This window comes from Heterodontus francisci, chromosome 17, assembly GCF_036365525.1.
Source record: "Heterodontus francisci isolate sHetFra1 chromosome 17, sHetFra1.hap1, whole genome shotgun sequence".
NCBI classification, from domain to species: Eukaryota; Metazoa; Chordata; class Chondrichthyes; order Heterodontiformes; family Heterodontidae; genus Heterodontus; species Heterodontus francisci.
Genome location: NC_090387.1, coordinates 47,061,310 through 47,077,640, shown reverse-complemented (window position 1 = coordinate 47,077,640; position 16,331 = coordinate 47,061,310). Strand labels below are relative to the sequence as shown.

The window sequence follows — 16,331 nt, the reverse complement described above, 5'->3', positions numbered from 1 at the left end:
GGCGCAGTGGTTAGCACCACAGCTCCAGCGACCCGGGTTCAATTCTGGGTACTGCCTGTGTGGAGTTTGCAAGTTCTCCCTGTGTCTGCGTGGGTTTCCTCCGGGTGCTCTGGTTTCCTCCCACATGCCAAAGACTTGCTGGTTGATAGGTTAATTGGCCATTATAAATTGCCACTAGTATAGGTAGGTGGTAGGGAAATATAGGGACAGGTGGGGATGTGGTAGAAATATGGGATTAGTGTAGGATTAGTATAAATGGGTGGTTGGCACAGACTCGGTGGGCCGAAGGGCCTGTTTCAGTGCTGTATCTCTAAACTAAACTTTCCCTGGTTTATCACAATGGCGTTTGCAAATAAATCCATTCTTCTATGTTGTGGTCCGTTTGACCAGCCGTCTGTTGCTTTCCTATGGTTTCTTACACGGCGTACCGATCATTGGTCATTTTATACATCATTGTTGAACGGACAATTTCTCTTTATTTAGACTAAGTGTAGATGATCAGATACAATAAAGCCGCAAATTGCGATAGAGAGGCCAGTATGATTGGAAACTCGTCTGCTGTATTTTCACATAACTGATTTATTCAGATTGGAAGACATTGATGTCAATAGCAGTGCGTTGTCCTAAATGCCTAATATTTTTTTAAAAACTCGAGGTTTAGTTTTATATACGGCCACAATCCAAAAGATATAAACGTTTAACGACAAATGAAAAGCTGATAGATTCCTGAAAAACGCAAGCTATCTTTCCAGAACGGTCGTATTTTGTTATGTTGTGTATGTTTTGAAAACAGTTACTCAAAAGGACCCAATATGATATAAACCAAGCTGTCGAAAGAAAACCTAAAGGGTGTATTTAAAATTCTCTTTCGTTTTCCTGTTCCACGATAACTACCAAATGATGTTAAGAGTTTAGAACCCCTAAGATGTTTAAAATTATGTTGAATATGCTAATCCCTTTAAGCAATAGAGAAACTTATTTCTTTTAAAAAAAGGCTTCAGTAATGATCAGCCTTTGGTCACTGCCGTTGTCTCTGAAGGTGTGTGTGTGGAATTGGAAACAGCAGGCTGCAGCTTGGTGTGTTATGTGGAGTGGGTGCATGCGTACAAGCTGCTCATTGAAGCACAGCACGTAGATGTGAAAATGAGCCTCATTCATTCGCTCTCCAGTACTTCCATCCAGCTGGGAACTGGAGTGGCTCTTGCTGCTCCTCAAGAGCGACAGTCCCTTTCTGTCTGCTTTGCAGCTTGTGACGGATTTAGGCATCTTTGAAACAACTCCTATATTTTCTATCCCATGTTTGTCAATTGAAAAGTCATTTTGAAAAAAAAAATCTACAGCCACAGACTATTCTTGGAAGACTAACACGGTATTTGTGGAGGAGATGACCAAGGGATAGATCTGATAAAGGGATGGAAGGAACCCAGCGCGGAAAGTTTGTCTTTTAGGAAGGAAACGGGTCTCTGCTGTAGGGTAAAGGCATGGCTTGCGTTTTGAATATAATTAGAACACCGGGAAATTGGATTATGGACCTGATGTATGAATGTAGGTAGGTAACCAGCAGAAAAGCTACCGAATTGAAGGCGAATTCGCTTGATTCGAATAACGTGGATTCTTTGTTTCACTTGAGAACCACTCCGAAGTGCGCTGTACCTGTCTGTTATACGGTTAGCACTGCAGATTGCTCTCAGTCCATCCAAGGAGGTACTCGGGGGAAAATAAACATCTTCCAAACCGCGAGGATGGTGCTCGAAAGACGGTTTTTCTTCATGTTCAAAGGTGAGTCGTGATAAAAGATATAATAACGTCGCCATCTACAGGAAGGTTCTGTGCTTTGTAAATCATCAAATGCTATTGTCGAAAATAATTGTTCTTGAAAACATGCCTGCCTTTTTGTTTTAATTTAAAAGCTTTTGTCCTACTGGAATAACGAATTTACCAGGACTTCTCTAACGGACTATTGTTTTTCGAATCAATTTAAAGTCACAAAAAGTTTGTACAAATATAAAATGTGTAGAACAGGAGACCTGCTTAATAGAGTTAGAGCAGCGTCGGGTACACAGTGAACGGGTTTATAAAATGGCTAGCCTTAGTCCCAATGGGGTCGAGATGTAGAACCGCCGGAGCTCCGAACCTTGAGCCTCGAGAACTCCAGTGAAAAGAGAACAAAATAGAGTCGAACCACGGTTTCTTATACCTGTTGGCGAGAAGACTGGAATCGAATGTTTTGTTTCCTCGTCGGCTGATACCGAAGACGTGCGATGAATTATGTGAGTGTCAGGATGTGTCTCTGCCTGATATTTGTAGCTATGTGGAAAGTGCTGAAGTAACAGCTCCACGTGGTGCTGTGAATTCTCCTGTCCGAACACCTTGAGGACCACTACTTTCATCATTCAATCCCCCAGCGCGGGTTCGCCCGGAGCTTTCTCTCCCATTGTTTACATAAGCTTAAAGGTTTATTGTCCAGCCATTGAGCCCATTCAAACACTCGCGACACCAAATATCTTCATTATGCCCAAGTCTTGGCAACGTAATTAGAATTTCATCAAGGGAGACGAGAAGGAATTTACCTCCTGATCGAATGTTCCTACACTACATTGCTGAAAGTAGGATTTTCTTTTTCTCTTAACTGGTAGCTTTTAACAACAAAATGTCGGAGAAGCTGGAGAGGTTGGAGTCAGTCACCGTGACCACTACATAGCTACAAATCTCATTTACCATGTCGATTAGAACGTTGATTTGAGTATATCGTTTGTTATTGAACACCAAACTGAAACTATGATAATATTTGTCATCCACCCATGGGTGGGAATTGTGTAACCTCCATGTATGTTTCATACCAACTCAATTTGTTGCTTTAATTTTTTAAAACAAGCGAACGAATGCGCTTCAAAATTTCACGTCATAAATAATTGATAGAAAGTATTCTTCCTTCTACCGGGTTTGTCTGCATTACAACCCGGAACCGGCCTATTCGCTCCAAATTGAGGACCATATCCAGTCACATAAAAAAGGTTTGCTCCAAATAACATTAAATCGGTCCGAAATTATGAAAAAGTTACGTTTCAAAACTTAGAAAATCAAGTTGATCTTAGAAAAGGATTCTGAATACTACCAACCACTATTTCATAAAATCCTGCGTCCCGGTTTCAATCACAATGCGATGAGCATTTGGGATTCGCTGGTGTATGGTAGTCAGTTTTTGGCTTCTAAGTGCATGTATTGAAATACAGACATTTAAATAGCTGATACATTGACACGGCACTGCCACATAAAATCTAAATATGCATGAAGAGAAGGAGTTTTCCCTGTTCTCCAGTTTACTCGGGATCTCCCGCCCCGCATGGCTGGGAAATTTGCACCAGATTAGACGTGTTTTCTCTCCATTGGAACACGAGAAAAACTTTTAATGTATGTATGTAAGTAAGCGACTATAAGGAGCAAGGAGTTTCTACCACGCGGGCATTCAGGAAAATGTGTTCATCATCCATTCTCCCCTGTCCGCTGAGTAAAGTCAAGCCTTCAAATTTAGTTGCATGTCCTTATACCAATACACAGTTGTCCCATCGTCTCAAGGAGAAATATGGCTAAATGTTGTATTTAAAAAAGAACGTTTCATGATATCTTTCAATAATATATACATTATGATGTGTTATTTCTGTTGATAGTGACTCAATATGCTGAGACTATGCATCTGCATACAAGGCATTTTCAGCGTGTCCAATTCGATACTTCCTCCTCGCAGGGATTGATCCAAACAGAATTGCACAAACAATAGCAAATGTTAATTTTATATAATTTATATGAATAGATTCAAGACCCTAATCTCATTTTGTGGACTGAGATGATAGTTGAAAGCTGCTCGAACTCCTTTTGGTTTCTGATGTTATGAGGCCCCGGTTAAGTAGATTACTGCCTTGTAACTAATCCTGGCTAACAATTATACTCGTAAATAAAAGCAGAATACTGCAGATGCTGGAAATCTGAAATAAAACCAAAAGTGCTGGAAATACTCAACAGGTCTGGCAACATCTGTGCGGAGAGAAGCACAGTTAACATTTCAGGTCTGTGGCCTCTCATCAGAACTGGCAAAGGATAGAAAAGAACTATGTTTTGGGCAAATGAAGGTGGGGACCTGGTGGGGAAGGGAACAAAAGGAAAGGTGTGTGAAACGGCTGAGGGCAGGAGAGATTAAATAACAAAGATGTCATGGAACAAAGGCAAAGAGTGTGTTAATGCTGGTGGTGAAAGACAAAGTCTTAGTCCAGAGAGAGTGTTAATGGCAGAGTAATGAACAATTCTGTCCAAAAGAACAAACATGAAAAACAAGCACATGCTTAAAAAAAATAACAAATAGAAAAATAGAGAAAAAAAGGACAGTCATGCTCTGAAATTATTGAACTCAATGTTGAGTCTGCAAGGCTGTAGAATGCCTAATCGAAAGATGAGCTGCCACTCCTCGAGCTTGTCTTGATGTTCACTAAAACACTGTCCCAGGCCAAGGACAGAAATGTGAGCATTTCAACACACACCCCTGCTCTCAAGCCCACATTTCTGTTTTTCATGTTTCAGCTTTTGGACAGAGTTGCTCATTACTCTGCCATTAACACTCTCTCTGGATTAGTGCTTTGTCTTTCACCACAAGCAACAACACTCTCTTTGCCTTTGTGCCATGACATCTTTATGATTTAATCTCTCCTGCCCTCCTCCCTGTCACACACCTTCCTTTTTGTTCTCTTCCCCACCAACCTTCACTTGCTTTAAACCTAATTCTTTTCTAACCGTTGCCAGTTCTGATGAAAGATCACGGACCTGAAACGTTAACTCTGCTTCTCTCTCCACAAATCATACTCGTAAATTGCTTGTATAAAGGAATTTTATATTTTCTAGTCACCGCTATTAAAATAAGTGCCACATTTAGTTTTTGGACAAAGTCACAATCCTCTAAAATAAGTTCTGAGATAGAAAGATGTGATATTGTCAATCGGCTCAGATAAAAATGAACCTGCATTTACGGTCAACTTGCAAAGGTTTGCGAGTCTTAAAGTCTTTAACGACACCTATATTAAACTCTGTAAAATGCGAAGAACTCGCACCAAGCGCCGAGCTACACCAAGAAGGTTTATGAGGTTTTATTCAGGAAACGCCGCAGAATTGTTATTGCTCGGGAGATTTCATTAATACTTGCACTGGTTAAAATATCTATGCTGTTCATCGGAGAACTGTTAAGGCTTCGCTGCTGTGTAACTGTACCGCCTATCTATAACTTCTAATTGCACCGTATTGCAGGGTGTGCTTGGGGACGAGGTAGTCCTTTTTCCTGACTTGGCCAATAATCGTGTTATTTTACTTATCTCATTTACTCTCCGGATAAAATCTTACAGCTTCCTAAATTGTATGGGTACATGCAGTTAGTTTAGGGAAATATAAAAGTGCCCCGAGGATTGTCCCTTCACTGCCAGGATATCATGATTATAGGGAGAATGCAGAAAACATCCCTGACAATAGCGAGATCTGGGCTCTGAGGAACGAACTCCCCTAAAATAGTTCCCCAGAAATAAAAACAGAAAGTGCTGGAAATAGTAGGTCTGGCAGCATCTGAGGAGAGCGAAGCAGACCTTTCAGAATTCAGATGAAAAGTCACAGACCTGAAGCGTTAACTCTGCTTCGCTCTCCTCAGATGCTGCCAGACCTACTATTTCCAGCACTTTCTGTTTTTATTTCTGGGGAACTATTTTAGGGGAGTTCGTTCCTCAGAGCCCAGATCTCGCTATTGTCAGGGATGTTTTCTGCATTCTCCCTATAATCATGATATCCTGGCAGTGAAGGGACAATCCTCGGGGCACTTTTATATTTCCCTAAACTAACTGCATGTACCCATACAATTTAGGAAGCTGTAAGATTTTATCCGGAGAGTAAATGAGACAAGTAAAATAACACGATTATTGGCCAAGTCAGGAAAAAGGACTACCTCGTCCCCAAGCACACCCTGCAATACGGTGCAATTAGAAGTTATAGATAGGCGGTACAGTTACACAGCAGCGAAGCCTTAACAGTTCTCCGATGAACAGCATAGATATTTTAACCAGTGCAAGTATTAATGAAATCTCCCGAGCAATAACAATTCTGCGGCGTTTCCTGAATAAAACCTCATAAACCTTCTTGGTGTAGCTCGGCGCTTGGTGCGAGTTCTTCGCATTTTACAGAGTTTAATATAGGTGTCGTTAAAGACTTTAAGACTCGCAAACCTTTGCAAGTTGACCGTAAATGCAGGTTCATTTTTATCTGAGCCGATTGACAATATCACATCTTTCTATCTCAGAACTTATTTTAGAGGATTGTGACTTTGTCCAAAAACTAAATGTGGCACTTATTTTAATAGCGGTGACTAGAAAATATAAAATTCCTTTATACAAGCAATTTACGAGTATGATTTGTGGAGAGAGAAGCAGAGTTAACGTTTCAGGTCCGTGATCTTTCATCAGAACTGGCAACGGTTAGAAAAGAATTAGGTTTAAAGCAAGTGAAGGTTGGTGGGGAAGAGAACAAAAAGGAAGGTGTGTGACAGGGAGGAGGGCAGGAGAGATTAAATCATAAAGATGTCATGGCACAAAGGCAAAGAGAGTGTTGTTGCTTGTGGTGAAAGACAAAGCACTAATCCAGAGAGAGTGTTAATGGCAGAGTAATGAGTAACTCTGTCCAAAAGCTGAAACATGAAAAACAGAAATGTGGGCTTGAGAGCAGGGGTGTGTGTTGAAATGCCCACATTTCTGTCCTTGGCCTGGGACAGTGTTTTAGTGAACATCAAGACAAGCTCGAGGAGTGGCAACTCATCTTTCGATTCCCAGTAAACCTGCTTTTTCGCGGGAAATGAAGATGGACTTTGTTGCGTATCTCGAAAATAAATCTGGTATATTGGATTTATTCCTTGATTAAGATCAATTATTTGGGAATACCTTTTCGTGTAATATACATTTTTATCTTGAAATTTGAAATAAAAATAGTTCCGAATTTTAAAAATTCCTAATCTCTTGTCGAATTCTGCCTTTTTATATGCTTCCATTCGATCTTTGTGCGGCAATGTTACTTAACACCCAGACATTGAAACCTCATTTTCTTTTCCAGTCTGGTCGATCATTGTTCTCACTGGAGGCATCGCGTCTATACAAAAGGCTCAAGGTGCGTTTGTATTTTTTTTACTGCTACCAGTTCAGTTGATCGTATGGAACTGTTTTGGAGCAGAAGTAGGAATTAATTTGCAAAAGAAAACAAGATCTTGTTTGTCAGCTATGATGTGCATTGTAAATGTAGAATGTACTGCCCTCGTTTATTTCATTAATGGGATAATACAATGCATTGGCTGGAGCAGTCTGAAATGTATCACCACTCCAACAGTCAGCATTAAAGCCCAGCTGGGGATCTCACAGGCGTTCATGTTAATGTACCACCGACTGATCCGGTCACCACTCCCACAGGTCCTCATCCCAAACGAATCAGAAATGGGACCAAAACAGTATGTTTAGGCCGCGGTAGCTACATAATTATATATTGGTGGCTGGCAGACAGTAGAACAGCTACTTACTATGTGTGTAGCAGTCACTAACCATTCAAGTACAACTATTTACCAATTATTTACGGCTACTTATTAGCTCTATACTGTCAGGATCGGTTTTAGATATTGCTGTCTGTGATCACACAAGGGGCTCCTCGCCTGAGGTGGACTGCGCTACGGCCGTCATTGACCTGATCCATCTAACCCGTGCCCCTAATCTGTTGTGAAGTCTCACAGTAGCAGCGCTGGTGATGTAGTTGTATGAAGTGAGGTGGAGATTGGCCTTGTGTTAATGAATTGTTCTTCATTCAGGGTTACGAATTTTCAGTTGCTTAAGTTGAAAAATGTAATTGGATCCGTTTAAAAATCCTCAATAACGAATTGCGGAAGGGACTCCAGAGACTAGGCGAACCATCTCTTTGCCAGAACAGATTCTTTGACAATATTTTTCCACATATATATTTAAATTAAAGAAAAAAACGTATCATAACAAATAGCCAGTGCTCATTTGGGTTGGTTCTCCCATATGCAATTATGCAATTTTAAAAAAATAAAACTTTTTTACCTAAGGCAGGTAAAAAAAAAGTATCGTTTGGTTCCACTCGCCCGGGTCTTCTTTAAAACAAGAGGCAATAAATTATTTCCTGTTTTCTATTTAAAATGAACTGAAAGAATTCTTCCAGTTTTTAAAAAATAAAACCCGACCCCAGCAGTAAATATACAAATAGATATTTTAAAACAACATTTTGTAAACAAAAAAATTAAAGAATTTCAACTAAACTTATTATTGGAATTAATGTGTTTTTGAAGCCCTTTATTGAAAACGAAACCCAGTAATGTCAGATGGATAGACAGAACAGCAGAATGGAACAGCCAAGCTGGTACTCCTAGAAAACTAACAAAAAATGTTTGTTATAAGTTATTTCTTGGCACCAGTTGAAAGAATTTTTTAAATGTATGGAAATATAATTAATTCCCAAATAGCCAACAGGAAGTTTTCAATATAAGTATGCCGATTCATTGTCCTTTTTCAGATTAAAAAAAAATTATGCCTGTGTTCATTAGAGTTTTACAGTGTCTTAATGACTTACAACAAAGTGTTTAATCAGTTCAAGTGGTATCATTCAGTAAGTGCATCTCAGATCTGAATAATTTATACAGGAAGCTTTGCTAATCTTATATGCTGATCAAGATTAAAGGGTCCCTAAGCCATCTGCTCCACGGGGCTTGGTAAAGTGTAAAGCAGACTCTGTGCACCATTTATATACTCAGTATTACAAAGTTTCTTATAGCTCACTTAGTAGGTCCTATACTACTGAGAATTTCACCTTCTTAGAAATACACACAAACTAGACATTGACTTTAAAATCAGTAGGAAAGTGGTTGTATTTAAAGGTAGATATGGATAATTTTTTCTAATAGCTGGACAATCCCAGAACACAATGCTATGTCATCTACCTTTCTATACAATCATACCAGCATCATTATATTAAAATTTATTTCCAAAAAAAGTGTCCTGCCATAAACTGTTGAGTTTTAACAGACAATTTTCCTTCAGTCCTTTTAGAATCATCCTGCAATTATTCACTTGTTGTAAATCATATTTTACAACATACACATTCAAATTCAGTAGAAATTTGATTAGTCAGGCTCTTGATGATCTCTCTCTCTCTCTCTCTTATTGAAATTGTAATGGGTCTGAACTGCATTTGTTTACTTCAAGACTTATGAGCCTTGTTCCACAGTCAAGGTGGCTTGTTGTGTCTGTTGATACTGATGCTGGCATTTCTGCTACATTTGTTTACACAGGGGGACAAGCTTCCCAACTCAGAATTTGTATTCCAGTTTTGACCATGGTCTGTAAGGAGCCATTTGTGACATTAAAGGCTCCATTGCTTGTCATTTGAGAATTATTACAAGTATCATATGAAGATATACAGAAATTGAGTTCAGCAATCATGGGCAAGTCAATATATAACATCTCTGGCTTAGCACAAATATTCCACAATCACAAAGGGCTGGAGTGAATTTTCTGCATCATCTCTGTTTTGTGTGTCTTTAGGGTTCATAACTCCATTGCCTTTGAATGTGATCTAATCTTGAACCAAACGTTCATATTGGAAATGGTTGCATGCTTAATCTCAGGAGTTTCCATTTTGAGAATTTAGTCATTTGGCTTTCTCAGCCGAGGCAAGTTATTCTGTTAAACATAACAGCAACATATCCATTACCGGCTTGTATTTCACTTTCAGAGCATGCAGCATTCTTTGTAGTCATTTGGTTCAGATAATAATGCTGTCCAAGGATTTACAGTGAGTCTCACCTCTGTTTCACACACTGTGATCAAATCACTCACCCTATATATTTTCTCATTTGTAGCTAGGTGCCTTCTGTTCAAGAGAATATGCTTTTGAGGCATATTCCACTGCCTCTCTACATCAAAGCAGCAATGCTTTTGTATCACAATTTAATGTTCCCACTTCTTCACATACTTTTACCTAGGAACTAAATGATTTGACCTCACTTACAGATTGGCTATGGGTCTCTAATCACTGTTATTTCATGTCTTGATCTTTTATAAATCTAAATGGTTCAACAAATGTGGCAGAAAGGTTGAAGGTAGATTACCATACTAAGGTACTTAAGTGAACATGTTATTTGGTGGATGAATCTACAGGATAGTTTTAACTTTCATTTGGTTTTGATTTAAGTCATAACTGGTTAACATTGGAATAGCAACCTAAGTATCATCTTCTTTAACTGCAAACTTTTTTCTTCCAAAAAATTTGCAATGATTGTTGCCCTAACCTGCTTAGGCATTTTTAAAATAATTTCCTTTTGCATAAACCGAAATGACAACAGCAATTAATTCTACTCCTGGAAAACCCCAAGATTTTCATGCCTACACTTTAAGTACTCCTTTGGAGTGACACATCAGAAAAAGTCATGCATGGCCGCTGAAACCTACCAAGCAGAATATTTAAAATCATCAATTGATTTAATTCTTTGCCTAATTTGCCAGAATGTATCTCTTGATACCTAACTCAGAGAAATTTGGACTTTGTGAATTTTGTGGCAATCTATTCAACTGCTGAGAGTAGGTGGTAAGACTTCTTAATTGATCAAGTTTAATGTGCAGAATCAATGCAAATTGTCAGATTTTTTTGGCTTAACAACTGTCACCATATTTTTTGATACCCAATCTGTAGGTTTACTGATGGGAGCAAGCACCTCTGTTGGAAATTTGTATGGATAATTTTACTACCAGTTTTTACACATTTGTCTATATCACATTTTACACATTTGTCTATTTGTCTATAGTATTTGTTGTAAATGACTCAGATCTTAAAAACTCATCACTGCATATATTCGTAACTTCTTGTGTCAGTGGTTTTTGTTAACTGTCATGCAGACCCCCCACCTGCCAAGAATGAGGCATATTAATTTTGTGGTATGAACATTGATTTGAAAACTGTTGCTGAAGTGAAGGAAGGACTTGTTTAAAAAAAAATCACCAGGCCCTTGGCCGGAAATACATTTGCATATTAACAGACAGTGCTTGTGGAAACAAAGGGGTTGCTTCCCTTATCTATTTTAACCCACAATGGACTTTGAGCACCAGACCTTGAAGGTGAAGGAGCTCAAATTTCAGGATGACTGCTGGGTTAGCCAAATCCACAAACAGACGGGGTCAGACCAGCTGGTCACATAACTAGCCTGAGTGACAGCCTTTTTTTCTGAATTGTACAAACAGTTTGAACAAAAAGACTGTTTGCTCCTGGAGTGAGAAGACGTCTCCTGTCTGCTCCCATCTCTTTCTCTCAAGCCTCTGGACCAACTGAGGGCACATGAACTTCAAGAGAGAAAAGTCTCCTACCTCGAACAAGGTTTAGGAATAATACTGGGCCCCAATGAAAAGCAAGACCTACCTACAATCAAGGACTCTACAGCGAGCCGAAGGACAGTAACCAAAACCATCTTCGGATATTGCCTCAAACTTTTCCACTTTATTTCTTCTGCTCTTTTCTGTCTCTATCTGCATGTGTTTATTGCATATGCGTGCTAGCATGGGCGCATTGCGTATCCATAGGCGTTAACCAAATTAGAGTTTAAGTTTAATAAAGATCAACCTTTTTTCTTTAAACCTAAGAAAACCCATTTGGCTAGTTTCTTTGCCTTATAATTGGAAGTTAGTGAACAAGGATTCACTAAGGGGGAGCTAAAAAAAAAGTGTGTTTAAAATTAAACCCTGTTATGGTAGGACCAGGTGAAGGCTGAGAGGGAACCCTAGACACCTTTCTCACCTATTTGTAACATAACAGTATTTACATAATGACATGATGTAACAGCTACTAGCAACTTTAGAAAGTTTAATTTCTGCATTCAGCAGTAGTCATAAAATTGTAGATATTAGTATAACACCTTTATCCACAACATGGGATTCAAGATTGAGTATAATTCCTCTCTAATACAGTTCAGTTTACATTTGCTTTTTGGACCTATCACATACCCATCATGCAATTTTATCTTAGCCTTACTCCTTTGGAGATAAAGATCATCTGGATTTCACATAGCACACACATAATTTTTGTTAGGAAATAGATTGCAGGTAGTTGCACAACAGCTGAAATTTGACAACCACGTTGCCATTGAACGGCATTGCCACATTTGAAATAGATTTTTTCAGATTCTTCGCTGCCGAATTTTGTTTTGCTGCTCTTAAATGATCTGCTGTCTCTTTGTCTTAAAGTTGGCAACAATTTTTTATAAAACTGCACTTGGTATACATCTATGAGTGTGGTGGACATTGAAGGGATAGTTTTCAAAATATGCACTAATGGTGGGAAGTCTCGCCTGCTCGTTTCACAAACTGGGAAATGTTGGCCACACTGCCAACAATTTATTGCTTAGTATGGTCCTTGATTGTTAGCATATTTCTCTTACAAAATAAGTGGTTAGTTGATTCAACTCTAGTCAACTTGGGCTTTTTTTGCTAAATTTTGTAACAGGCAGTTTACAGGCAATAAATGCTGGCCTTGCCTGTAACCCCCACATCTAATGAATGAATGAATAAATAAATAAATAATTGACACTCCCCATTTGCCAAACTGTGTGGACAACTGGATTAATACTGAGCTGTTTTGCTGTTCTTAACATATCTTAAGGTTGAGCATTGGCGTTCTCATCGGTGTCTCTGTCTGACTCCAAACACAATTGTACCACAAATCAGTAACTTCTTCGGATCACCAAAATTACAAGTTCTGTGAGGTTCTTCAACACTGTTGCACAGTAATCAATCAACTCCCATTCCCAATTTCTGGAATTCAAAATATAACTCACAAATGTAGTTTTTTTTTTGACTGGCAAAGATTTTTGAATTCTTGGTAACATTCTGTATCTTCATCACCCACCATATTCCATGGAAACATATGATATACAGTAAAATGTTTGCCAGCCATTAAGTCTCTAACACTTGTAGCAAGTTCACATTTATCTACCTTTGCATAAATTCCTTCCAAATATGGTCTGGATTTCATTTTAAGAGTTGCTATTTTTGAGGCAGAAAGTTTTATTTCTTGGACAGCAGTTTTAAACATCCATGATATTTTATAATGAGACCTTGGATTTTCTGATAGGTTCCACCCAATTTACTGGAATAAACTGAGATGATCCAATCAGAAAATTGTTCAGAATTCTGTAACAACTGACTTATGCCCGTTTTTGCCTGCCCCTCATTTATCTCTCTCACAGGACACAGCTTTATTTAGATATTAATCTTGGGGCTTGGAGATCCAGCACACCACTTCACAATGCAAAGGTGTGCAGGACATCAGTTTGTAATGATGCCCATGTGAAATGGGTTTTCAAGGTTGCTATGTAAAGACAAGAACAGCCAATATATTTGGCTATTTCTTAACTGCTGGCATTTCGATCCTCATGAACATCTGTGATAATTGTTCTGATTTTCTGTGCCTATCCCCAATACTGCCATCAATGGCTTTCCGTTGAGAATCCTCCATCTAAAGTGTTTGCAATAAAAGGAGGATCAACAGGGGAATTTCAACAAGGTCAGGTTGCACTGAGGTGCTTAGTGCCCAACCATCAGTACTTACACACCCAAATTTACAGCTAGGAGTAACCAAATCTCATTTTGGCAAAAAGGAAGTTGGGAAAGCAGATGGAGAAATTGGATAAGATAAAATAGATAATGATGGTGTAGTTAACAGATTGCCAATGCTCAAAGTAGAAAGTCACCCTGTTTGGATGGGATTCTTCCAAGGTTGCTGAGGGAAGTAAGGGTGTAAATTGTGGAGGTTCTGGCCACAATCATGCTTAGACTTGGACATGTTGCCAGAGGACTGGAGGACCGCACATGTTCAAAAAAGGGAAGAGGGATAAACTCAGCAACTACAAGTCAGTCAGCCTAATGTCCTGCTGATTTTTTGGAGACATTAATCTGGGACAAAATTAATTGACACTTGGAAAAATATGGGTGAATAATTGAAAATCAGCACTAATAAAGGCAAATCATGTTTGACTTATGTCATTGAGCTTTTTGATGAAGTAACAGAGAGGGATGATGATGGTATTGGGGTTAATGTGTTTCTGACTTTCAAAATGCATTCGATTAAGTGCCATGCAATAGGCCTGTTAGCAAAATTGAAGCTTATGGTATTAAAGGGGCAGTGGCTGCATGGATAGGAAATTAGCTAAGGGACAGAAAGCATATAGTAGCAGTCAATGGTTGTTTTTCAGATTAGAGGGAAGTGTGCAGTGGTGCCTCGCAGGGGTCAGTGATAGGACCATTGCTGTTTTTGATATATATTAATGACCTGGACTTGGGTATACAGGGCATAATTTCAAAGTTTACAGATGACACAAAACTTGGAAATGTAGTGGGGTGTTCAGCAACAGACTGTAGGAGGACATAGACAGCTTGATGAAATTGGTAAACACATGATAGATGAAATTTAACAGAGAAGTATGAAGTGAATAATTTTGGTAGGAAGATTGAGGATATGCAATATAAATTAAATTATATAATTTTCAAGGTGTTGTAGGAACATGGAGACCTGGGGGTGTACATACACAAATCTTTGAACAAAGCAGGACAGGTTGAGAAGGCTGTTAAAAAGACATATAGGATCCTTGACTTTATGAAAAGAGGCATAGTGTGCAAAAGCTCAGAAGTCATGCCAGATATTTATAAAACACTGTTTAGGCCCTAACTGAAATATTGTGTCCAATTCTGGGTACCACACTTTAGGAAGGATGTCGAGTCCTAAGAGAGGGTGCAGAGGAGATTTGCTATAATGGTACCAGGATTGAAAGATTTCAGTTATGTATTTAAACAAGAGACTCGTGGTTTGTTCTCCTCAGAGCAGAGAAGGTTGAAGAGAGTTTTGATAGAAGTGTTCAAAATCGTGAATGGTTTTGATAGAGTAAATAAGAAGAAACTGTTTCCAGTGAGGGGTTGGTAACCAGAGGACACAGATTTAAGCTAATTGGCAAAGAACCAGAGAGGGCATAAGGAAAAAAAATTATGGAATGAGTTTTTAAAAATTATTCATCCATGGGTTGTGGGCATCGTTGGCAAGGCCAATATTTATTACTTATCTCTAATTGCCTTTGAGAAGGTGGTGGTGAACTGCCTTCTTGAACTGCTGCAGTCCATGTGGGGTAGGTACTCATAGAGTGCTGTTAGGCAGGAAGCTCCAGAATTTTGACCCAGTGACAATAAAGGAATGATGATATATTTACAAGTCAGGATGGTGTGTGACCTGGAGGGGAACTTCCAGGTGGTGGTGTTCCCATGTGCTTGCTGCCTTTATTCTTCTAGGTGGTAGAGGTTGCAGGTTTGGAAGGTGCTATCGAAGGAGCCTTGGCAAGTTGTTGCAATGAATCTGGTAGATGATACACACTGCAGCCACCATGTGCCAGTGGTGGAGGGAGCAAATTGTTAAGATGGTGGATGGGGTGCCAATCTAGTGGGCTGTTTTGTCCTGAATGGTGCCAAGCTTCTTGAATGTTTTTGGAGCTGCACTCATCTAGGCATGTGGAGAGTATCTCAACACGCTCCTGTCTTGTGGCTAATAGATGGTGGAAAGACTTTGGCGAGTCAGGACGTGAGTTACTCGTCGCAGAATGCCCAGCCTCTGATCTGCTCTTGCAGCCACAGTATTTATGTGGCTAGCCCAGTTAAGTTTCTGGTAAATGTTGACCCCCAACATGTTGATAATGAAGGATTCAATGATGGTAATGCTATTAAATGTCAAGACAAGGTTGTTAGAATTTCTCTTGTTGGAGATGGTCATTGCCTGGCACTTGCCACTTATCAGTCCAAGCCTGAATGCTATCCAGTTTCTGTTGCATGTGGTCACGGACTGCTGCATTGTCTGAGGAGTTGTGAATGGAACTGAACATTGTTAAGATTTGGAATGCACTGCCTGAAAAGGTGAATCAAAGAATTATAGAAATTTACAGACCTTTGTCCCATTTTGACTATGCTGGCCAAAAAAGAGCTATCCAACATAATCCTACTTTCCAGTTCTTGGCCCATAGCCTTGTAGATTTCAGCACTTTTTTTATTCATTCATGGGATGTGAGCGTTGCTGTAAGGTCAGTATTTATTGTCCATCCCTAATTGCCCTTAAGAAGGTGGTGGTGAGCTGCCTTCTTGAACCATTGAAGTCCATGTGGTGTAGGTACACCTACAGTGCTGTTAAGAAGGGAGTTCCAGATTTTTGACCCAGCGACAGTGAAGGAACAGTGATATATT

At 39.3% G+C, this 16,331-nt stretch overlaps 1 protein-coding gene across 1 annotated transcript in view; it reads left to right on the top strand.

Moving 5' to 3' along the window:
• Positions 1-1,189: 1,189 nt before the first annotated feature.
• LOC137379192 (neuropilin and tolloid-like protein 2) overlaps positions 1,190-16,331 on the top strand; it is a 50,260-nt gene continuing 35,118 nt past the window's right edge. The window contains exons 1-2 of the mRNA XM_068049907.1: positions 1,190-1,779; positions 7,126-7,179. Coding sequence (XP_067906008.1) covers positions 1,743-1,779; positions 7,126-7,179 — 91 coding nt within the window. The 5' untranslated portion in view covers positions 1,190-1,742. The remainder of the gene's footprint in view (positions 1,780-7,125; positions 7,180-16,331) is intronic.